We start from the raw sequence: 26,022 nt of genomic DNA, 5'->3' as shown, positions 1-26,022 counted from the left end.
TGATACATTTGTTCAAACTTCTGCCCGATGGTTGAGGGGAGAAGAGAGAATGAAAGGGGTAACTTTTCCAAGGCAACAAAGTGTAGATGGAGTTGATAGGGGGTGGGGGGAGATTGGGTTGCGTGATGGACTGGGTTGCTCCACAACTCTCAGCAATTTCTTACTATCATGGGCAAAGCAATTACCAAACCAAGTTGTGATGCATCCTATCAAGTGTTTTCTATGGTGCATTCGTACAAATTGGATGGAATCACTGGAAACATGCTGAATTTACTTAATCATCTTGGGAAATAGAAGCATTGGGTTTGTTTTCTTAGCCGTAGCATCAATATGGTTGGACACGGGGACATTAGAAGTAATATTTATGTCGAGGAAATTAACCACAATAATCTCATTTAAATATTTATTATTTTTCTTGTCAAGATGGACAATTTACATTTTTCCACATTATATCTGTGTACCCACCTATACATCTTTAAACCCGTATACACTCCTGACATACAACTTTCCTACCTACCGTTGTGCCATCAACAAATTTAGTCGCCATAACTTGAGTGCCTTTATCCAAGGCATGAATTTAGAGCTCCAGGACCAATCCCAATTTATATCACTCATTGCACTTTGCCATCAATAACATACCTATTGGGGCCTGTAGTCTGTTTTCTGTTAACCACACAATGTTTTATCAACCCCCATATGTTATTTCTTATACCTTTATTTCCTTTAATAACCTTTGATACACTGCCTTATCAGAAAATTGTATGGTACAACAACCAGCTCCTCTTTATCCATAACAGAGCACACTTGAGCTAGTTTTCTTCATTTCTTATGTTTTTCTTTACAATAAAGTAAATAATAGCAACAAACGAAAATGATCTTCAAATACATCAAATAAAAGCAAACTTTTCTGGATAAAGTGAACGTCAGACAACATCAGCCAAAAGGTCAATTGATATTTTAAGTGAAAGACCTTTCAACAGAACTTGTGGGAATTCCCATTTCATAATGTGGCATTTTCATAACCTCAGCGCACTCCTAAACACTTTACACAATTTAAAGAACTATTGAAGTGCAGTTACTTTGAAATGAGGAAATATGATCTCCTATTTCCAAATAGAAAGAGAGCACATAGTGCAATATGGTAATCATTATGTAAACGGTTTTAATCAAATATATCGAGAGATAAATATTACCCAGCGCAGTTTATCCTTTGGATGCGGGCCAAGAAATTAGTACAATAATCTAGTGCAACTCTTCCGCCTATTGAAATATTAACCAAGATATTTTGACTCAAACCTCTGAAGTGGGATTAGAACTTGGTTTAGTGTTGTTGAGGAGTGGAGATTGACACAACAGCCTGCTTCTTCTTGTGTATGGCGTTCACAGTCTAAAGTTGTAAGACAACTTGTTCTGTTTGATCTTCTGTTTGTGCACGCCAGGTTGATTGCATTCGTCGAAACAGGGTGGACCACGTGAAGGTTGCAATCTTCCACCCCGACACAACAGTGTAACAGCAGGATCTTTAAATTTAGTGTCTGTGATCCATAGGCATGTTGTTTTCCTGAAGCTTATTAATAGGGAATTTGCAATTCTTTGCACAGCAGCTTTGATTCAACACACGGGACACTTGGTCCAAGTGTTCTGTTTTCCAGCAATGTTTTTTTTCCAAATACTGGAGGGAAGGGAATGAGCCAGACTGAGTGGTCAGATTCAGATTCAGATTCAGATTCAATTTTAATTGTCATTGTCAGTGTACAGTACAGAGACAACGAAATGCATTATTGGTGGTGAACCAAATGCATGAGTGGTGAACCGAAAGGTATTCCACTGTGGTGGAGAACAGGTCCACGCTGAACATATAAGAAGCAGAGAGTCAGTTAAATGGAAATCCACCACATTAGAAATAAGTACTGCAAAGCCACTAGTCCTATTACATATTGATTTTATTTGTCTCCCTGTAAGTACTTCAGCTGACAGGAATGTTCAAGAAAATTCCAACTTCAGTCATGCTTCTCCTTGTGGAATCTAGTTTCTATGTCTGTGCATGTGGCGCAGGGATTAAAACCTAGGTTAGTTTCAATGCTAAATTGTATCATATTTTAAGACACATGCACCATTATGCACTTTAACATGCCAAATGCAAAGTACGTTGCGTGGAGTGTTTCATATATTGTCAATCAAAATATTATTCTAATATCCAATAAGTTATTTTTCAATGGCATTTACAATTGCTTTGGCATGCTTAAAGGCTTAATTACATCATGGTGATGAAATGCTTGATCTTTCAGGGAATTGGTGGTGGGGGGGGAGGTTTGATGTGGAGTGCAGTGCCAGTATGAACGGTTCAGAACGGTATAAATCACACCCTAGCTACAATGACAGTGACGGCATGGTGGTGACAGTAGGGGCGGCATGGTGGTGCAGTGGTAGAGTTGTTGCCTTACAGCGTTAACAGCGCCAGAGACCCGGGTTCGATGTTTAAGGGTGCTTGTCCACACGGAGTTTGTACGTTCTCCCTATGACTGTGTGGGTTTTCTCCATGATCTTCCTTAGGTTTCCTCCCACACTCCAAAGATAGGTTAATTGGCTTGGTATAGTGTGAATTGTCCCTAGTGTGTGTAGGATAGTGTTAATGTGCGGGGATCGCTGGTCGGTGCGGACTCAGTGGGCCGAGACCCCTGTTCCGCCCTGTATCTCTAAACCTAAAAATAAAAACTAAAAGTGAGGTAGGGAGGAACAAACCTCAAAGAAAATACTTAAGAGAAGATCTGCCTGCAAGAAAATTTCAGCTAGTAGACAATGGTAAACTTGGAGTCCTTTATTTACAATGGCATAATACTGCAGATGCTGGACATCCAGAATAAAATATTTAAAAATAAACAAATACTCTGCAGAAAACAACATCTGTGGAGAAAGAGATAGCGTTGACCCCTCAAATTAACAATCTCGATGAATGGTCATCAACCTGAAACATTACTTCTTTCCCTTTCAGCAACTGCTGCCTGACCACCTCAGCATTTCCAGCATTCTCCATTTTTACTTCTCTTTTAACTACTGCAGGAGCAGGAGTTAACTTTCCCATTACACCAGCATGGATGTGAGTGACCCGCAGAGGGTGATAAATACAAAAATAATTTTGCACATGATGTCAAACTGTCATAGGACAGAACCATGCAAGCAATGCAGCCTGCATGCTTTTGCAACTCCCAGACTTTGTACACTTAAACAATCCAATCATATTGTTCAGTTTAGGTTTCAATCATGAGTTAACAAACATGTTAGACACAAAAGTAACTCAGCGGGACAGGCAGAATCTCCGGAGAGAAGGAATGGGTGATGTTTCAGGTCGAGACCCTTCTTTAGACTTGACCCGAAACATTACCCATTCCTTCTCTCCAGAGATGCTGCCTGTCCCGGTTGAGTTACTCCAGCATTTTGTGTCTATCTTTGGTTTAAACCAACATCTGTAGTTCCTTCCTACACATTAACAAACATGATCAGCACCAGGAAATTTCAAGCTTCGTGATGAAATAAAACTTCACTAATACTATAGTACCAGCTTGGAGGTTCATTTGAGTATAATGGGCTACAAAACCATAACCTTGAATGTCTATTTTATTAATGAGCATGTTTCTTTACTCTCAAAGTGTTCCATCACAACAAAAATCAATGCTGCACTGTATTGCCATCTGGTGGTTTATTGTGCCATTGTGAGCAGTATTTTGTTAAGATGCAGCAGAAAATATTGAAAATACTCAGCTAGTTAAGCATGTCAACCTAAAATCACGGTCAAACAGTATGGAAACAGGCCCTTTGGCTAAACTTGTCCAAGCTGACCAATTTGCCACAGTTAATCTGTTTCCATTTCCCCTCATTTCCCCCATATCCCTTTAAGCCTTTCCTCTCCATGTACTTCTCCAGATGTCTTTTAAATGTTGTTATTATACCTGCCACAACTACCTCTTCTGGTAGTACTTCTTCCATATACACACCACTGTGTGAAAAAGTTGTTGCTTAGGTTCCCATTAAATCTTTTACCTCGAATCTTAATACGTATGCCCTCCAGTTCTTGATTCCCTTACCCCAAGCAAAAAAACTGTACATTCACCCTATCTATTCTCCTCATTATATTATACATCCTTATACGATCAACCGTCAGCCTCCTGCGCTCCATGAAATAAAGCTCTTTCCTGCTGAAACTCTCCCTACAGCTCAGGCCTTTGAGATCTGACAACATTCTCATAACCTGACACATTTGTTTCTCTTTCAACAAATGCTGCTTGGTCTATTGAGTTTTTCCATCATTTCCCGGTTTTATTTTGCTTAAGCTTTAGTACAACCAAGGAGAAAATTGTGCTGCTACCTTGCGGCACTATGAGTAGAACAAGGTTAAATTGAACATAGTGTTAAATTGAACATATTTGTTGTGTGTTTGTCTGAGTCTATATGTCTGTGATGTTGCTGCTAGTGAGATTTTTCATTGTATCTGTACCTTGCTGTGCTTGTGCATATAATATACTTCACTGGACTTGACGAACCAATTCCAGCAGGTTGATGGATGGTAAATGTAACCTCTGTACGTAAAAAAGAAGAAAACTGGGATCTACCGATTGATTAAGTTAACCTTAGTAACAACATGGCACTTTGAGAATGTCGGAATGGTTAGACAAAGTCAACATTGAAGATGTAACTGGCAGAATAGATACGAGAGTATCAGTGAACCCGGTGTATTTGGACCTTGAGAAGATTTTTGATAAAGTCCGACAAAGATAGGGTGAAAAATGAATGCACATGAGGTTTGGGATAATATACTGGCATAGGTTGAAAGCTGGTGGGCAGGTAGGAAAAAGAGGATAGTGATAAATGGGACATTTCTCCCTGACAAGCAGTAAATATTGAAATATTACAGCATACATTGCTGGAGCCCTAACTATTCACAATATTTTTCAATGATTTTGTCGAGAGAACAGAATGTAATATTTCCTACTTTAACAACAATGCAAAATTTGGTGGGGTTGTGAGTTGTGAATGGGGCACAAACATGCTTCAAAGACATTTTAGACAAATAACTGTGGGCAAATACAGTAAAACTCCTAAATCAGATACCTTTTGTAATGATAAATGGCAAAGACAAATTGTCTGGACTATTAGACATTATTGCCATTAATACCCCAGCACACTTCAATTTATTTCTGTTTCAAATGTTACAGAGTAGTTTAAAAAAATGTTAATCAGGTGAGTTTAAAGGCAACATGGGAGAGAGTTCCCAGTGAGTTTAAAGATAGCAAGGTAGCACCAGTTAGCTTAAATAGGTTGTGGGGGAAATGGTGCAAGAGTGTATATAAAGAAAGCAAAGGAACAGCGTGGTGGTGAATATAAAAGGAGCCCAAGAAACAAAACTCTGCGGATTTAAAGAAAACTAATGGGCCTGTCCCACTACTATACCACCTACTTTAGTCTAATCTGTAAATTTACAAATCATCCCTTGTACATTCTCATCCAAATTGTTGATGTAAACCGGAAATAACAATGGATCCTGCACTGATCCTTGAGCACTCTTCACTGGCCTCCAGTCTAAAAAATACCCTTCCATAACCACCCTTTGCTTCCTTCCATGAAGCAATTCTGTAACCAATTAGCTAGCTCTCCCTGGATCTCATGTGATCTAACCTTCCAGAGCAGCCTCCAATGTGGAACTGTATCAAAGACCTTGCTGAAGTGCATATAGACAATGTCTATAGCTTTGCCCTTGTCAGCCTCTTTGGTTATCACTTCAAAAACTCAATCAATTTCATAACCTGCGAACTCCCAAGTACAAAACTATGCTGCCTATCCCTAATTAACCCCTGTCTATCGAAATGCATATATATCTTATCACTCAGAATCCCCTCAATTAACTTACCTGCCACAGATGTCAGGCTCGCTAGCCCATAGTTTCCATGCTATTCCTTGCAGATTATTCTTATCCCCAGGATTTAAAATATTCATGCATCACCTCTGGAGCATTGGGTGAGTTCCCCACTGAAAACTGGCTCCCATTTATAATGGGAGGGCATACAGAGAGGTCGGATTGGGAATGGGAGGGGGAATTGAAGTGCTGAGCCACCGGGAGTTCAGGTAGGTTCTTGCGGACTGAGCGGAGGTGTTTGGCGAAACGATCGCCCAACCTCCGCTTAGTCTCACTGATGTAGATCAGCTGATATCTAGAGCAGCGGATGCAGTAGATGAGGTTGGAGGAGATACAGGTGAACCTTTGTCGCACCTGGAACGACTGCTTGGGACCTTGAATGGAGTCGAGGGGGGAGGTAAAGGGACAAGTGTTGCATTTCTTGCGGTTGCAACTGAAAGTGCCCGGGGAGGGGGTGGTACGGGAGGGAAGGGAAGAATTGACAAGGGAGTTGCGGAGGGAGCGGTCTTTGCGGAAGGCAGACATGGGGGGAGATGGGAAGATGTGGCGAGTGGTGGGGTCACGTTGGAGGTGGCGAAAATGGCGTAGGATGATTTGTTGTATTTGCCGGCTGGTGGGGTGAAGGGTGAGGACTAGGGGGACTCTGCCCTTGTTGCGAATGTGGGGATGGGGAGAGAGAGCAGTGTTGTGGTGTATGGAAGAGACCCTGGTGCGTGCCTCATCTGTGGTGAAGGAGGGGAATCCCCGTTCCCTGAAGAGCGAGGACATTTCCGATGCCCTGGTGTGGAACGTCTCATCCTGGGAGCAGATGTGGCGTAGACAGAGGAATTGGGAGTAGGGGAGTCCTTACAGGGGGCAGGGTGGGAAGGCGTGTAGTCCAGATAGCCATGTGAGTCAGTGGGTTTGTAGTGGCAATGGTCTCCTCCATTGCCAGAGTGAGCAACACCGGGAATTGGAGGAACAGCACCTCATATTCCGCCTGGGTAGCCTGTGGCCGGCTGGCATGAACATTGAATTCTCCCAATCTGGGTCTCCTCCATTGCCAGAGTGAGCAACACCGGAAATTGGAGGAACAGCACCTCATATTCCGCCTGGGTAACCTGCGGCTGGATGGCATGAACATTGAATTCTCCCAATTTTGCTAGCCCTTGCTGTCTCCTCTCCTTCCTTAACCCTCGAGCTGTCTCCTCCCATCCCCCCGCCCTCGGGCTCCTCCTCCTCCACCTTTTTCATTCCTTCTCCCCCCCCCCACCCCCTATCAGTCTGAAGAAGGGTTTCGGCCCGAAACGTCACCTATTTCCTTCGCTCCATAGATGCTGCTGCACCCGCTGAGTTTCTCCAGCATTTTTGTCTACCTCCCATTTATAATGGTTCTCTTTTCTTTTGGCACATAAGTTTATCTGTCAAATATTATGTAACATACTTTACCAGGTGAGCTTACCAAAAGAGCCCCGCTTACAGAACCCAGATCTTAAAACTGATCAGTGTTCCTAATAGTAGTTACAATTAGAGAGGAAATCTTTGCACAAAAAATAGTTAAGACTTGTATTCCCAATGACGTAGGTATGGTGACTGCATGAATACATTTGTAAGAACACAGTTAAAAATACTTCAGTTTCCATAGATTAAACTTCAATATTTAAACAGGCAATTGGAAATGGAAATATACAGTAAAATACTGAATACATAATAATCTACAATACTACATAAATCGCCAATTTAATTCAATATTTAATATCACTTAAAATAAACATATACTATAAAACATGGCAGTCCATGGCTGGTTATCAACTGGTTCCACAGTGTGTAGTCATTTTTAGCACCTGTTGCATTGATTACCACCATAAAGGTACTGTTATTCGGTCACTAGACTCTGTGCAATGTAGTATCATGTAACAAGTGAGAGCTCAAGAAGTTCTTTCTCAGACTGCAGCACAAAATTGGTCCATTCATGACAGAGTTCTTCATAAGTTGGTCCTTGGCCACCATATTCAGGTGGAAGAATCTGAACTGGAAAGTGCTTTCGAAGGCTGGACTGGTAATTATGTCCATGCATGTGAACCTGAAATAAGCACAATGGATTCATTTTTTTAATCCTCTTTTACTCTTTAGCCCATTTTAGACATACTCATGTATTTTATTTGTGAACTCAATAAAAATCTAAACAACTAACAAAGTTAATGGATTTGATATTACTGAGGACAGGGGGGTCTTCACTGGGATATTAGAAGAGCTTCACATGGAAATTCCACTGAAAGCTTTGACATTTGGCAAACATTTAGCACTTGTTAAATATATAGGTGTTTTAAATACTGTAACTGATTTGTTTTAATTTGGTAACATTTGTAGAATGTCATAAGATCATAAGTGATAGGAGTAGAATCATAAGCGATCGGAGTAGAATACGGTTGTCAGAGGCTATGGGGAGAAGGCAGGAGATTGTGGCTAAGCGGGAGAAATAGATCAGCTGTGATTGACTGGCAGAATAGACTTGATGGGCCGAATGGCCTAATTATACTCCTATCACATGATCTTATGACATGATTTAAGCCATTTAACCCTTCAAGTTTACTCTGCCATTTAATCATAGCTGATCTATCTCTCCCTCCTACCCATTCTCCTGCCTTCTCCCCATAACCACAGACATCTCTGAATGTATAATATTCATGCTGAAATTTCACCTCACAAGATTAAATAGATGCTGCAGAATTCATAATGTAGCAGATTGCACAAACATCTGATGAAACGTCTATCATCTTTGAACTGTTTCTTCCCACATGCTGGCTAACCTACTGAGTAATTTCAGGAACTTGCATTTTATTATTTCAGATGATTAGCATTTGCAATATCATGATTTTGTCAAATTGTTCATTGACTGTATTAAGGATGTTGTAACCATTCTGCTCTCAAAAGCGATTATAAAATCGAAAGATTGTTTTTTTATCAGTGAAATATAGTAGCATAAATACAGACATCTATTGGTTTTAAACTTTAACAACAGTGAATTTGCTGTTCATTTAAATGAGAGATAATTAGTTGCTGCTTTGGCCTAGTGACAACATTCCCAAGTAAATTAAAGAACAGCTCAAATAGGATTCTAAGAATGCTTTTGATATGTTTATGTTTCAATTAAAAGTAAAACATTATTATCACAGTTATTAGAATTTAAAAAATGAGGACACTTATTCCCTCTGCAATTAAAATAAAAAGGAAATTGCAAAGTTACTCACCCGTTCTTTGATTTTATCTGACAAGAACTTTGTAATAATAGCAAAGAATGGATGAAATAGCACAGGCTCATTGATCATGTGAATACCCCGGACCTTCAGTGGAAAGGAGTCCTGGGAATAAAACAAAGACTCTCTCATTATATTTCACTTTTGGCCTTTCTACTTTTTAATAAAATGCCACCTACTTAAGATCTCCCAGTTCTCAAGATGTTTTGAGCAAATATAACCCTTGCTTTGAAACAAATGCTCAGGAAAACCTAACAAGATCAAGTTTACTTGCTTCTATACCTGACTTCATAACTTTCTTTAATTGCTGCTCAAATTCTTTTATACCCTGTACAAAAAACACCTTGTCCAAAGATCCACTCTGAGTGAGTTCTAGGTCAATGGCCTAGTCTTGTCATTACCAGAGTGATGCCTAGATTCGGGGGATTAGCTACAGGGAGAGACTGGACAGATTTGGATGGTTTTCTCTGGAATGCTTGAGGTTACGGCTTGTAGGGAGACCTAATAGAAGTATATAAAATTATGAGAGACGTATTAGACAGTCAGAATCATTTTCCAAGGATGGAAAAATGAAATATTGGGTATCATATATATATATTTTTTAAAGTCAGGTATAAGGGGTAGCCCATTTAGAATGCAGATGAGGAAGAACTTTTTCACCCAGAGAATTGTGAATCTGTGGAATTCTCTGCCTCAGATGCCTATTATCTGGATGCTTTCAAGACAGAGTGAGAGAGAGCTCTTAAAGATTGCAGTCAAGGGATATGGGATGAAGGCAAGTTCGGGGTACTGATTGTGGATGATCAGCCATGATCACAGTGAATGGTGGTGCTGGCTCAAAGGGCCGAATGGCCTACTCCTATTATCTATTGCCTATTGCCTATTGAATATAGCATAAAATCAAGTATCTTCCTGGAACCTTCCGCATTCCCTTGCAACCTCCACAATGAAGAACAAGAACAGAATTGTGTGGGAGCCCAGTACCACAATGTAACAATGAAGTTTAACGCTGACCATCTTAATTGGATAATTGGATCATGTAACATTGACCTATTGTCATTGTTGAATTGAAACTCTGACATATCCTGCCTTATAGAATCATTACCATCATAAGAATGTCGACAGTTCAGGGACATGATCATTGCCACATTCTCAAGATAAATGGGGCTGAACAATAAATTACACATATATTTATATTAAAAAAACTCTTTGTACGCATTGCAGCACAGATTAGTTATGAACTTTAAAAAGTATAGCACATGAACAGGCCCTTCAGCATTCGAACAGGCCCTTCTGCACACGATGCCTGCATCAACCATGATGGCAAACTATCTAATCCTATCTGTCTCCACATACTCCACTTTACCATCCTTTCCACTTGTGTTGCCACTTTCAGGGAAATATAGATTTGCACTACAAAATCTATCTGTACATGAATGCTCCATTTGACCTCCCAAAATGCCATGTCACACTTATCTTGATTAAACTCCATCTGCTATTTCTCTGCCCAATTTTCCACTGTAGTAAATGCAGTTACTTGGATAATCTACTGGGAGCTGTAAAACGTTAGTATTTACAGACATTATGGAAGCATTGTACCCAGAAAATCTACAAGCTTGAGGTACAAAAAAATGATTGCCACCATTAATCCACTTTAATTACAACTCAAGAATATTCCATCATGATACTGACAGACCTGAAATGTCACCTATTCTCCTCTATGATCGTTGCTTTCGTTCGTCTGTCCGCTCGTTCGCTCGACCTTGGATTAAGTAGCGCAGGATAAAGCTGCAAATTCACGCACAGGATGGAAACTGGAAACTGAAAAGTAGGGAAAACGCCATCCACCTGCGTATCCCCCGAATTCCATCACTGATCATGTTATTGGAAGGCGGGCACTGACATTGTAAAGTTTAGGAAAACTTTAAAGATGCATTCTGGTATAAGTGGGATTAGGAATATGAGGCTCTGGGCCTTAACGATGAAGCCTGGATTTACCTGCATTTAACCAAAGGATCTGGATGTAGTGTGAAAGGAAACATAGTACAGCAGTACAGCACCAGGTATGCAGTGGCAGAGCGGGAGAATATTGCTATTAAGGTTTGTTATAAATGAAATCTTGAATTAATGATGAAAAACTTACTGCAATCACTTCAGCAATTCTTTTGGCAACTGTCGGATTGATATGCAAAACATGAGCAAATCGCCAGCCATAAAGATCGAAGATAACCTTCACACCATTTTGTTGGGTTTTGACCTCCTTCACAATCAGTTCTGATGTGATCAGACTGACGCGAAACACTTCATAGACTGAAAAAACCTTGGGATCCCAATGTTCTGGAAAGAGAAATGGGCAGTGATCACATACTGGTCATTTTTCCTTATTTCTACCTCATTTGGGAAAGAAAATTCACCCAATATTATCTCATAGAATTGCATTTGATTTACCATCTATTCCATTTCTAATTGATTGCCTCAAAAGTATATTAAGCATGATACTATTTCTATTCCCATTATTTACCTCTATCACTGATCAAGCATGATCCTACAACATCCTTAACTTCCAGCACCATGATGTCAAAGAGCGACACAGTGGCGCAGCAATTAGTTGTTGCCTTACATTGCCAGAAACCTGGGTTCGATCCTGATTATGGGTGCTGTCTGTAATGGAGTTTATACATTCTCCCTGTGACTTGCATGGATTTTAGAAACATAGAAGATAGGTGCAGGAGGAGACCATTTGGCCCTTCGAGCCAGCACCACCATTCATTGTGATCATGGCTGATCGTCCCCTATCAATAACCCATGGCTGCCTTCTCCACATATCCCTTGACTCCACTAGCCCCTAGAGCTCTAACTCTCTCTTAAGTCCATCCAGTGATTTGGCCTCCACTGCCCTCTGTGGCAGGGAATTCCATATATTCACAACTCTCTGGGTGAAAAAGTTTTTTCTCACCTCAGTCTTAAATGACCTCCCCTTTATTCTAAGACTGTGGCCCCTGGTTCTGGACTCGCCCAACAATGGGAACATTTTTCCTGCATCGAGCTTATCCAGTCCTTTTATAATTTTATATGTTTCCATAAGATTCCCCCTCATCCTTCTAAACTCCAGTGAATACAAACCTAGTCTTTTCAATCTTTCCTCATATGACAGTCCCACCATCCCAGGGATCAATCTCGTGAACCTACGCTGCACTGCCTCAATCACAAGGATGTCCTTCCTCAAATTTGGAGACCAAAACTGTACACAATACTCCAGATGTGGTCTCACCAGAGCCCTATACAACTGCAGAAGAATCACTTTACTCATATACTGAAATCCTCTTGTTATGAAGGCCAACATTCCATTAGCTTTCTTCACTGCCTGCTGTACCTGTAAGCCAATTTTCAGTGATCGGTGTACAAGGATGCCCAGGTGCCATGCACCTCCCCCTTACTTAACCTAACCCCATTGAGATAATAATCTGCCTTTTTGTTTTTGCCGCCAAAGTGGATAACCTCACATTTATCTATATTATACTGAATCTGCCACGCATCTGCCCATTCACTCAACCAGGTCATACTGCAACCTCCTAATATCCTCTTCACAGTTCACACTGTCACCCAGCTTTGTGTCATCCGCAAACTTGCTAGTGTTGCTCCCAATTCCCTCTTCCAAATCATTAATATATATGGTAAACAATTGCGGACCCAACACCAAGTCTTGTGGCACTCCACGCGCCACTGCCTGCCATTCTGAAAAGGACCTGTTCACTCCTACTCTTTGCTTCCGGTCTGCCAACCAATTTTATATCCATGTCAACACCCTACCCCCAATACCATGTGCTCTAATTTTAGTCACCAGTCTCCCGTGCGGGACCTTATCAAAGGTTTTCTGAAAGTCTAGATACACTACATCCACTGGCACCCCTGCATCCATTTTACTTGTCACATCCTCAAAAAATTCCAGAAGATTAGTCATGCATGATTTCCCTTTCATAAACCATGTTGACTTGGACTAATCCTTTTACTGCTATCCAAATGCCCCATTAGTACCTCTTTAATAATTGACTCCAGCATCTTTCCCACCACCGAAGTCAGGCTAACTGGTCTGTAATTCCCCAGTTTTCGCTCTCGCTCCTTTCTTGAAAAGTGGGATAACATTAACTATCCTCCAATCCACAGGAACTGATCCTGAATCTATAGAACATTGGAAAATGATCACCAATGCGTCCACTATTTCTAGAGCCACCTCCCTGAGGACCCTGGGATGCAGACCATCAGGCCCAGGGGATTTATCATCCTTCAGTCCCATTAGCCTACCCAATACTATTTCTCTAATGAAAATTTATTTCAGTTCCTGTACCCCCTTAGATCCTCTGTCCTCCAGTACATCTGGGAGATTGTTTTTGTCTTCCTTAGTGATGACAGATCCGAAGTACCTATTCAACTCTTCGGCCATTTCTTTGTTGCCCATAATAATTTCACCCGTGTCTGCCTTCAAGGGACCCACATTTGACTTTGCTACTCTAAAGAAGCTTTTACTGTCCCTCTTTATATTCCTGACCAGCTTCCCTTCATACTTCATCTTTTCAGCCCGTATTGTTTCCTTCTGTTGGCCTATAAAATTTTCCCAATCCTCTGGCTTCCGGCTACTCTTTGCTGTGTGATACATCTTTTCTTTTAGTTTTATTCTATCCCTAACTTCTCTTGTCAGCCACGGTTACCTCCTACTCCCCTTAGAATCTTTCTTCCTTTTTGGAATGAAATGATCCTGCGTCTCCTGGATTATGCCCAGAAATTCCTGCCGTTGCTGTTTCACCGTCATTCCTGCTAGGATCCCTTTCCAGTTTACTTTGGCCAGCTCCCCTCTCATGCCTTCATGGTCCCCTTTGTTCAACTGCATCACTGCCACTTCCGATTTAACGTTCTCCTTCTCAAATTGCAGATTAAAACTAATCATATTATGATCACTACCTCCAAGCAGTTCCTTTACCTCGCGTTCTATTATCATATCTGGTTCATTGGACAACACTAAATCCAGAATTGCTTTTTCACTGGTCGGCTCCATTGCAAGCTTCTCTAAGAATCCATCTTGGAGGCACTCTACAAACTCTCTTTCTTGCCGTCCTGAACCAACCTGATTTTCTCAGTCCACCTCCAGGTGCTCCGGTTTCCTCCCACACTCCAAAAAGATGAACTGGTTTGTAGGTTAATGGGCTTTGTTAAAATTGTAAATTGTCCCTAGTATAGACAATAAAATACTCTTGACTCTTGGTGTACGTGCAGGTTGGTATTAATATGTGGGGATCGCTGGTCAGCACGGTCTTGGTGGGCCGAAGGGCCTATTTCCCTGCTGTATCTCTAAGTTAATCTAAACCAGGATCATGTTGAACAGCTACAATATGCATAAATCAGCAATCAATTGGAATTTAGGACAGAACTCAAGTAGGACAGCTGAAGGCCCAAATAATCTTTGTATCCAATCCTCAGCTTTAACATAAACACATAACCCCATTCATTCAATTGGGATCATTAAACTGAGTTATCAAAAAGATTGAAGGCCACCTAATAAGAGGACCTGGTGCAGTATAAATAAGAATTGTACTAAGTAGCAAGAAATTAGGGTAATAGTGAAATGGAGACAGAAGTAACTGCAGATGTAGGTTTATAAAGACACAAGGTGCTGGAGTAACTCAGCAGTCATCTCATGAGAACATGGATATGTAATTCAGAGTATATGTAGTCCACAGTGATTGTGGTGAGGGTGAGTAGGAAGAGAGGAGGGGGGGTGAACAAAGCCTAGGATAGGTGTATACTGGTGAAGGGGAGTGGGGGTTGCTAGGCAAATAGTTGGACAAAGGCCAGAGATGCAAAGACAGAAAGCGTGAGATACAGATAGAAGATATGTGAACTGTGAATCCAAACGAAGGAATAGAGGTGGAAGGGGACTGGGGGAGGATGAAGGGGAAAATGGGTATGTTCCAGGTATGTGCATAAGGAAGAGAGTGGGGTAAAAAGGGGGGTGGGGGAGGAAAAGGGGTTGATAATTCATTGTTCATACTATTGAATTGTAAGCTACCGAAGCAGAATAAGAGTTGCTGTTTCTCCAATTTGCGTGTGGCTTCACTCTGGCAATGGAGGAGGCCCAGAACAGAAAGGTCAGAATGGTAATGGGAAGGGAAGGGAAGAGGAGGTATGTGTGAATCTTTGTCTCACATGAAAACACTGCTCAGGCCCCTGAATGGATGGGAGGGAAGAGTATGGGGACAGGTATTACCTTTCCTATGTTTGCAGAGTAAAGTATCTGGGGAGAAGGTGGTCATGCATGGAAAGGTATGAGTGAACCAAAAAGGTGCGGATGGAGCGGTCTCTGCACAAGGTAGAAAAGGGCGGGGATGGGAAGATGTGACTGGTGGTGGGAATGTTAAAGAATGATGTATTTGAATGCGGAGCCTGGAAGGGTGAAAGGCAAGGACTAGAAGAACTCCATCCTTGTTCCATTTGGGGCGAAGGAGAGCGAGAGCAGATCTATGGGACACAGAGAAAACATGGGTGAGGGATCCATCTATGACACCAGGGGGGGAAATCATGTTTACTAAAGAAAGTCCTCAGATGTCCTAGAAGGTAAAGCCTCGTCTTGTGGGCAGATGCACCAGAGCTGGAGAAATGGAGAGTACAGGATAGCATATTTGCAGGGGCAGGGTGGGAGGAGGTGTAGTCCAGATACGGAATGCAGGTGGGAGGGGGAGGGAGTAAATAGGTGTGAATTTGTAAATTAGAAGGAGGAATGTATACAAATTGTTTAGTTTAGTTTAGTTTAGAATTACAGTATGTTTGGGTAGCACACAACCCAATGGCATGAACATTTACTGCTGCAATGTTATGTGACAACAAAATCCTCCCCCTGGTAGAGTTACTGCCTCAATGCACCAGTGATAGGGTGGCACGGTGGCGCAGCGGTAGAGTTGCTGCCTGACAGCGCTTGCAGTGCCAGCGACCTGGGTTCGATCCCGACTGCGGGTGCTGTCTGTACGGAGTTTGCATGTTCTTCCCATGACCATGTAGGTTTTCTCCGAGATCTTCGGTCTCCTCCCACACTCCAAATATGTACAGGTTTGTAGGTTAATTGGCTGCAAGCACTGTAAGGCAGCAACTCTACCGCCGCACCATCATGCTCACTGGTCAGCTGATCATTGGTCGGCATGGACTCGGTGGACTGCAGGGCTGGTTTCCATGCTGTATCTCTAAAACAAAAAACTTACGACTGCCTTGGTTGCACTGGGACTTTGGGCTTTTTTTTGTACCACACTGTTTTTTTTTAATCTATTTAACTTGTTTTTTAATGTTTGTTTATTATATTAGCTACTATGTAGTGTTTACACACCAGTTGTGCTGCTGCAAGTAAGAATTTAATTGTTCCATGTCAGTAAATATGATATTAAAACACCCTTAACATTTGACTACACTTATGATTTCACCACTAAATCATTGCAAAATGCTTGCTCTCAATTAAAAATGGGACTCCCTTCTGGATCCTTAAGCATTTAGAACTTCATTCAACAGTTTGGTTCATGAATGAGAGGTATAGATGTTTACTATTCATAAACTCAATTTTTTTTAGACATTTACACTATGTTGCTTTAACACGGATCGTAGCAGGAAGCAGAATCATGATTGCAATGTTGAAACCTCAAAATAACTCAAAAGATTGTTAAGCGTTTGGACACGCTATAGGCAGGAAACATGTTCCCGATGTTGGGGGGAGTCCAGAACCAGGGGCCACATAGAACAGAGACGAGGAAACACTTTTTCTCACAGAGAGTGGTGAGTCTGTGGAATTCTCTGCCTCAGAGGGCAGTGGAGGCGGGTTCTCTGGATGCTTTCAAGAGAAAGCTAGATAGGGCTCTTAAAAATAGAGGGGTCATGGGATATGGGGAGAAGGCAGGAACGGGGTACTGATTGGGGATGATCAGCCATGATCACATTGAATGGCGGTGCTAGCTCGAAGGGCCGAATGGCCTACTGCACCTACTGCCTATTGTCTATTGAACTACTAATTTTTCCAAACATTTTAATACATTTTAACTTATTTTACTGTACATTCTTGTTTCCCCTTTTTGAGGAAATGTCTGTACAAAAGAGAACACTTAATGTCCTAAGTAATTAAAAATAGCAAATGTTGTAGTAATTCCAAACCTCATGCAGATATGGTATATTACTAGCTTAATTAGGAGATGGCATGGAAAACATATTGTGCATGAGAATGCTTATCCAGAAAGACTGCAACATCATATTTATGCTCATCCAGCAAAACCTATTCTAATATAGTCAAAATATTGCTATCTTGAAAGGAAAAAAAAAAGATGCATGGTGTCTAATCATTCTTTTATCCCAATTAAAAGATGTCTTGGCACAGTCTTCATATATATGAATGCATTGCACCACAAAACTATAAATGTTTAAACAATTTAGTCCAATTAATGAAATTGGAGCAGCATAGCAAACAAACATATGATACCACTTGTTTAGCATACATTATCTTGTCTTTTATTTGCCTTTGTCCCCTCGTATCGGTTATTTTATTTATGCTATCTATGTGCAATGCAGTAAGCTGGCCTTTTTAATTAAAAAATCAGTGGCAATAGATATGAATGATGCAACACTTACCAATTTTATATATCAAAACGCGGCTTCCACTGGAATCACGAGACCTCAAAACCCCATGGTAACCAGCCTTTAGGAGACCGATAATGGATAAAGGCCTCAGGTCTGCACTGATCTCAGGACATTCAGCTCTCCATTTATGGTAATTTGACAATAACTGTGAAATGAACGTGAAAGATCTTAATTGGGCAACGAAAAAGGACTCCTCGCTCTCTTCGTAATTGAAAAGTAGTGCCAAATATTTGCTTTCTTTTTAAAAATCAGTTTTTATCTTGTCCCTACAAAATGATGATTCTTCACACACAAGTCTAGATATTATATATAAATGTTCAACCAGTAGCAGTAAGTAGACTGCAAAACTAATTTTATACAAACTCTAAATTGGTATTTGTGCACATACCTGGAAATTTCCTTCACCCCTTCCACTCGCATGTTGGACGTACCCATGGATACAGGTGGGCGTGCTCCATGTTGGAGTCATAGAGTAATACAGTGTGTAAACAGGCCCTTCGGCCCAACTTGCCCACACCGGCCAACATGTCCCTGCTACATGTCCCACCTGCCTGCGCTTAGTCCATGTCCCTCCAAACCTTACCTATCCATGTATCTGCCTAACTGTTTCTTAAACGATGGGATAGTCCCAGCCTGAACTACCTCCTTTGGCAGCTAATCTGCATACAACACACATTCACAACATAAATATGTATATGCAAACAACCACTGGCACAGGGTACAAACACTGCTGATAGCTGAACTTAATGTTTGAGGCATGTGGTTGTGTTAGTTAAAGGTTTGTCCTTGCCTGGATTGCTGTGCATTCCACACATCGATATGTTATTCTTTCATCCAGTCAGAACCTCCCCAAGGAGGAACAACTATATCCCCAACCCCTATAATATATCTCTATGCTTTGTCAGTCCTCCATTATTTTTTACCAGTCATTTACCAGTGTCTCAGATGTTCTCTGCAATATTCCCCACCACCATAAAACCTTTGTTCAATGTCACCTCTAATATCTTGCTTGCTTCCTCATACCCACCCTAGGATCCTGGATCATCTCCCCAACCCACTTCAACACTCGCAATAATCACTACCCCAATCATTACCTGTTGCATTGGCTTCCCAGCACAACTGATCGTTTCCACCCACCTTTCATCTCCCATCATGTCCCCAATCTTCTGGCATCTCAACTCATCTCTGCCCTCATAAATTGTGGATGAAAGTATGTTGTGATTCTGCATGCAATCTATTTCTACAATATATTATCTCAAAAGTGCAGGCTCCCCAATGCAGCACATCTTCAGTGGAAAAGGTTATGCATTTAATACCTCACCTCATAAGTGCCAAGTCTTAATAATCCTGCATTCCCTTTAATTGCGAAGGATAGTCAGACAAGATTAGCATCAGTTGCCGGTGTGATACTCAAACCCACAATCATCAGAGCAAGAAAGAGGATGAAAAGCAAATGATACATAGTTGAAGAGCTAGTAGCCCTTATCATTTCAGATCATGAATGAGTAATCACTATGTGGAAGTCATATGGAGTGCAAAAACATACCTTTGGCCCAAAAAGCATCAAACACCCATTTACACTAATCCCAGTTTATCCTCTTTACATCTCCTCAAATCCCCAGCAGCTTCACCTGCACGCTAAGGGCAATTTACTTTGGATAATGAACCTATCAACCCATGATTTTGTGAAGCTAGAACAGCAGAGCAAACCCCTGCTATCACAGGGAATATGCCCCTGCTCCACATTATGGAAGGACTACCAGAAGATAAAATAACCAAGTGGCAGCCCCTCCAGAGGGCAGAAGAAAAATGCAATCAGCGAGCTGACCAACAACTGGCACATTTAAAAATATTGTACAACACTGAATTCTTTATGGAACCAGAGCAATACTACATTTTCCGCTGAATTTCAAAAGCGAGTCACACAAAGAACAGTTTCCACCTTAAAGTGTCATGGGCAATTTGACACTGCTATTGGAAGTGATCAAGAAATTGGGTTCCATTGTGTTTCCGTTTCTCTGAATGAAGCACCCCCCTGTATCTTCCACCAAGTAAGTCTCTTCAGTAGACTTCCTAAAATGGAAGTGATTCTTCTGTGGGATGGCTTCGTTTGTCATGACCTTGTATGATCTGGAGTCTGATGTTCATGCAGACCCATTGTCTACTGCCATTTCTGATGCAGGGTTCATCCTCGATACCTCCAAAGCTTAGTAGTGGCAGATCATTGCCATCTGTCTAGTAGTGTCCACCTTATTTTAGCCACCTCCAGTTATTCTCCTACACTTTTTTTTAAACAATCCTGGTTCCAACAACATTGCGGTACAACTCTCGCTAACTTCTACATATACACATAGAAAGCATTTTATCAGGATGCATCACAGCTAAGTTTGGGAACAGCTCTATCCTAGACCGCAAGAAATTGCAGACGCAGCCCAGACCATCACACAAACCAACTTCCTTTCTATTGACTCCATTTAGACCTCACGCTGCCTCAGCAAGGCCAGCAGCATAATCAAGGACAAGTCACAACCTGGTCACTCCCTCTCCTCCCCTCCCCTCTCCCATTAGGCAAAAGGTATAGGTGTGAAGATGCACACCACCAGATTCGGGGACAGTTTCTTCCCAGCTGTTATCGGGTAACTGAATCATCCAATCACCACCAGAGAGCAATGCTGAACTACTATCTACCTCCTTGATGACCGACAGAATATTCTTGATCGGAGTTTCCTTGCACTAAACCTTATTCCCTCATCATGTATCTATACAATGCAAATGGGATAATTGCAATCATGTCATGTCTTTCTGCTGACTGGTTAGCACACAACAAGAAGCTTGTTACTGCACCTCAGTACATGTGACTATAAATTAAACTGAACTGAGTTGTAGTTTGTCTGGTTATATGTCTCTCCACAAAGACACCTGCTCATCATCCCTTGATTGTGGATGTTTGGTGTTCAGGTAGCAGGAAGATTGGACTCTGCTGAGTTATCTTCCCTCAGCAGTCCTTAGCCGCCCGCACAGAATTCTCCGACCTTCCTATTACTGTGGAAAGTAAGGTATATTATCCGGTAATTAATCTGCGAATCCTTTGACAATAGACAATAGACAACAGAAAACAGACAATAGACAATAGGTGCAGGAGTAGGCCATTCGGCCCTTCGAGCCAGCACCGCCATTCAATGTGATCATGGCTGATCATCCCCAATTAGTACCCCGTTCCCGCCTTCTCCCCATATCCCTTGACTCCGTTATTTTTAAGAGCCCTATCTAGCTCTCTCTTGAAAGCATCCAGAGAACCTGCCTCGACCGCCCTCTGAGGCAGAGAATTCCACAGACTCTCCATTCTCTGTGAGAAAAAGTGTTTCTTCATCTCCATTCTAGAAACATAGAAAATAAGTGCAGTAGTAGGCCATTCGGCCCTTCGAGCCTGCACCACCATACAATATGATCATGGCTGATCATCCAACTCAGTATCCTGTATCTGCCTTCTCTCCATACCCCTGATACCTTTAGCCACAAGGGCCGCATCTAACTCCCTCTTAAATATAGCCAATGAACTGGCCTCAACTACCTTCTGTGCCAGAGAATTCCAGAGATTCACCACTCTCTGTGTGAAAAAATGTTTTTCTCATCTCGGTTCTAAAAGATTTCCCAGTTATCTTTAAACTGTGACCCCTTGTTCTGGACTTCCCCAACATCAGGAACAATCTTCCTGCATCTAGCCTGTCCAACCACTTAAGAATTTTGTAAGTTTCTATAAGATCCCCCCTCAATCTTCTAAATTCTAGTGAGTACAAGTCGAGTCTATCCAGACTTTTTTCATATGAAAGTCCTGACATCCCAGGAATCAATCTAGTGAACCTTCTCTGTACTCCCTCTATGGCAAGAATGTCTTTCCTCAGATTAGGAGACCAAAACTGTATTCAATACTCCAGGACCCTGTACAACTGCAGTAGAACCTCCCAGCTCCTATACTCAAATCCTTTTTCTATGAATGCTAACATACCACTCGCTTTCTTCACTGCCTGCTGCATCTGCATGCCTACTTTCAATGACTGGTGTACCATGACACCCAGATCTCATTGCATCACCCCTTTTCCTAATTGGCCACCATTCAGAGAATAGTCTACTTTCCTGTTTTTGCCACCAAAGTGGATAACCTCACATTTATCCACATTATACTGCATCTGCCATGCATTTGCCCACTCACCCAGCCTATCCAAGTCACCTTGCAGCCTCCTAGCATTCTCCTCACAGCTAACACTGCCCCCCAGCTTCGTTTCATCCGCAAACTTGGAGATGTTGCATTCAATTCCCTTGTCCAAATCATTAATATATATTGTAAATAGCTGGGGTCTCAGCACTGAGCCTTGCGGTACCCCACTAGTCACTGCCTGCCATTCTGAAAAGGACCCTTTTACTCCTACTCTTTGCTTCCTGTCTGCCAGCCAGTTCTCTATCCACATCAATACTGAACCCCCAATACCGTATGATTCAGTTTGTACATTAATCTCTTATGTGGGACCTTGTCGAAAGCCTTCTGAAAGTCCAGATACACCACATCCACTGGTTCTCCCATATCCACTCTACTAGTCACATCCTCGAAAAATTCTATAAGATTTGTCAGACATGATTTACCTTTCATAAATCCATGCTGACTTTGTTCAATGATTTCACCACTTTCCAAATGTGCTGCTATCCCATTTTTAATAACTGACTCTAGCAGTTTCCCCACTACCGATGTTAGACTAACTGGTCTGTAATTTTCCCGTTTTCTCTCTCCCTCCCTTTTTAAAGAGTGGGGTTACATTAGCTACATTCCAATCCTCAGGAACTACTCCAGAATCTAGAGTTTTGAAAAATTATCATTAATGCATCCATTATTTCTGGGCCCCCTTGTCCATTTTCCTAGTTACATCTTCAAAAAATTCCAGAAGATTAGTCAAGCATGATTTCCCCTTCGTAAATCCATGACCGATCCTGTTACTGCTATCGGAAATGTTCGGCTATCTCATCTTTTATAATTGACTCCAGCATCTTCCCCACCACCGATGTCAGGCTAACTGGTCTTTAATTGTCATCTGCAAATTTGCTAATGTTACTTGAATCCCTTCATTCAAATCATTGATGTATATTGTAAATAGCTGCAGTCCCAGCACCGAGCCTTGGGGTACCCCACTAGCAAGGCGTTTTTCTCTCTCTCCCGCCTTTCTTAAAAAGTGGGATAACATTAGCTACCCTCCAATCCACAGGAACTGAACCTGGGTCTATAGAACATTGGAAAATTATCACCAATGCATCCACGATTTCTAGAGATGATGTTATGATCTATGGGCCATTATCAAAAGATCAGCATTATCACAGATAATGCTGATGAAAGATAAATCAGCTATCACCAAATACATGTTCCTTCCAGGTGATAGATCTGACCCGACATTGACCCATGGTTTGTATGAGATGTTATGAGGGCGAAGACTTTCCTTGGGTGGTTCCTTTCTGGAGACCTGCAGGTCTCACCTTTTTGCACATGGTCTCTGATCTCCCTGTCATGCTTGTCACTTTTACTCATCCTTAAGGGCAACCATTCTCTTCCAGAAGTGAGGAATGAACACATTTGCTTATGCCATTTCTTCCTGGCTTGCCACACTTAACTTCCATTTCCAAAGATCAGCTTGCTCATCTCTCAACTGGAAGTAAGCTCTGAGAAGTGGCTCAAGCTCAAACTGCACTTCTTTCTTTCCATCGTGTCCAAATAATTTGCTCAGATGTTGCATCAAATCACCTTGTCTGGCAGCCTTCTCAATGTCCTGGTTAAATGGAACAGCCCACAGTGTCTGTACCGAACATGATGCCAAGTTAAAGTACAGGCCTCTTCAATGCTACTTCCATATCTGTCTCCATCACCGCCCATGGCTGTGTGTTCAAGACACTGAACAGCTTCGGAACCTTGCTAAGCGTCTCCTGATCAGTATCCTCAGCATCCAGTGTTCCTGAAAGTTTTGGTTAAAACATAATGATTACATGCAAATCCTTGTCAGAACAGTACCAAAATATTTGCTTTGTGTGCCTGTATCCTCACAAATATTCTCAGTCTATGGTTCCCTGTAGAGGGGTTTGCATTTGGCCAAAGCATCTTCTATTGTTGTCCCAGGATAGTAGCTCCTATTCAGATTCTGCTAAAGTATATTTGGTTTATTCAAGTTCTCAGCTTATGATTTAATTTTTCAGCACATACTGAGCTGGATATCCAGAGAGCATGCATTAATTACTATCCATGCCTTAGTCAGCCTCACCAACACCTTGAGAGCTGTTGGAACGACACCTTGGAGGGTGTATTTCCAACTACTTCCTCTCATCAATGAGTGGATGGCATTTGATTTACTGTTTCCTCTGTACAAAGCATCTACTTATTCATCCATTAACTATGACGCATTACATAGAGTGCCTGTTGCTCTATGTATTGACCCGTCTTCCAAGCTTACATGCACAGGAAGCACTTAAATATATTTGGTCAAATATAAAGTGTGCCCTTAACACTCATCTCCAGCAAATGTTAGATCGTTTGTGTACACCAAAAATATGGTGTTTAATGGCAAATGCTAAACAATCGGTTTGCCTGAGGTCTGGCCCCTTTCCAAGAAGCAGATCACCTTACGGAGTAAAAAAGGCAACCATTAAGCACTTCCTGAGTACTGACCCAAAACTTTATCTATCCATTTTCTCCTGACCTGCTGAGTTCCTCCAGCACTTTATCTTTTGACCACAAATGCAGGAGTTAGGTTTAGGGCTCCAGGGGGGGGGGGGGGGGGGGGGGGGGGGCTTAAATTTGTGAACAGGGAATCTTAATTGCTCGCCCATGTTGTTTTGTCAAAATGCCCTCTGCTGGTATCCCATAATGGCCACACTCTGTTAGGACATTAACCATTTGTTGACGTTTATAGTTCATCCATTTTTCTGGTTTTGCAACAACTGTCACAATCACTCAACTGGGGATTTATGTAAGACAACATTTGCACTGTCATCATGAGTATCTTCAAATGCTTTTGGTATCTGTAGTAACAGGAAATAGTCATTGATTGGATCTATATGTATAATAACTGGATCTGTTCTCAGTACAAATATGGGAGAATATTTCATACAGTATAATAGAAGTAAATTGACCTTTATTCAAATAAGGATCCTTGTCCACGCCACGACTTCGAATTTCAGTTAATTAATTGCAATATTCTCACACTTTGCAAACCTTAAAGTGCATGATCCTCTCCATAGGTCGTAGAACTCTAAAACACCTCATCTTGCAAGAGTTTTCATTCCGATTAGTATACATCAATGTCCTGATCTGGGTCTACAAACAAATATGCAAGCATATTTCATACAATGTCCTGGCAGTGCTGAATTATTTAAACTATTCACATCACTATGAGGTAACCAGGCTTAATTTCACATAAAGACACTAAGTGCTGGAGTATCTCAGCGGGTCAGGCAGCATCTCTGGAGGTTAATATGCTGACTGACCCGCTGAGTTACTCCAGAACCTAGCGTCCATTTGTGTAAACCAGCATCTGCAGTTCCTTGTTTCTTCATTTCACTTTCTCATGTTTAAACTATCTGACTTAAACACTCCTATTTTGCGTAACATTTAAAGCACCTCTCTGATGGCTGGCACACCTATCGCCCAGCACCCACTGTGATATCTGTAATCTTCAGAATTAGATTGAGGATAAATGTTCTCAAAATATTCCAGGCCTTGAGGCTCACTAACCCCAGAAGCCAAGCTCCCCAGATCACATGCTTGCTATTTAGCACTTATGAAAGTGGAGCCAGAGTGTGGTGATATTTTGATCTGCAGCTGGGCTGGATAATTTTAATGTACACGTTTTAAACTCTTAAACACTAACTCAAATAGTACAAATCACAGTAACTATTTAAATGTATTAGCGGTCTTATTATTGCCATTTCCACATAGAGATCCGGAACCCAGGACACACAGGCTGACTAAATAAGAAGAGCACACAAGCTGAACAATGCTGAAGAAGGGTCTCGACCCGAAACGTCACCCATTCCTTCTCGCCAGAGATGCTGCCTGTCCCGCTGAGTTACTCCAGCTTTTTGTGTCTATCTTCAGTTTAAATCAACATCTGCAGTTTCTTCCTACAAGAATAAGTACAGTACCTGGCAGCACCACGGAGGCCTCCAAATTTGCTAATGTTACTTTGAATT

General features: G+C 41.6%; 1 protein-coding gene across 2 annotated transcripts in view; it reads right to left on the bottom strand.

Annotated features, from left to right (window-relative positions):
• Positions 1-7,622: 7,622 nt before the first annotated feature.
• Positions 7,623-26,022, bottom strand: part of ttpa (tocopherol (alpha) transfer protein) — a 39,519-nt gene continuing 21,119 nt past the window's right edge. Inside the window, exons 1-5 of one of the 2 annotated variants that reach the window (XM_055633987.1) lie at positions 23,585-24,012; positions 17,794-17,947; positions 11,288-11,481; positions 9,139-9,249; positions 7,623-7,970 (exon numbers count right to left, since the gene is read on the bottom strand). In XM_055633987.1, the coding sequence (XP_055489962.1) occupies positions 7,797-7,970; positions 9,139-9,249; positions 11,288-11,481; positions 17,794-17,947; positions 23,585-23,713 (762 nt within the window). In that variant the 5' untranslated portion in view covers positions 23,714-24,012 and the 3' untranslated portion in view covers positions 7,623-7,796. Of the gene's footprint in view, positions 7,971-9,138; positions 9,250-11,287; positions 11,482-17,793; positions 17,948-23,584; positions 24,013-26,022 lie in introns of those variants that run through there. The other variant, XM_055633985.1, reaches the window with a different exon arrangement.

This window comes from Leucoraja erinacea, chromosome 4 (assembly GCF_028641065.1).
Source record: "Leucoraja erinacea ecotype New England chromosome 4, Leri_hhj_1, whole genome shotgun sequence".
Taxonomy (NCBI): domain Eukaryota; kingdom Metazoa; phylum Chordata; class Chondrichthyes; order Rajiformes; family Rajidae; genus Leucoraja; species Leucoraja erinaceus.
The sequence above is the reverse complement of the archived record's forward strand: the minus strand, read 5'-3'. Positions and strand labels throughout refer to the sequence as shown.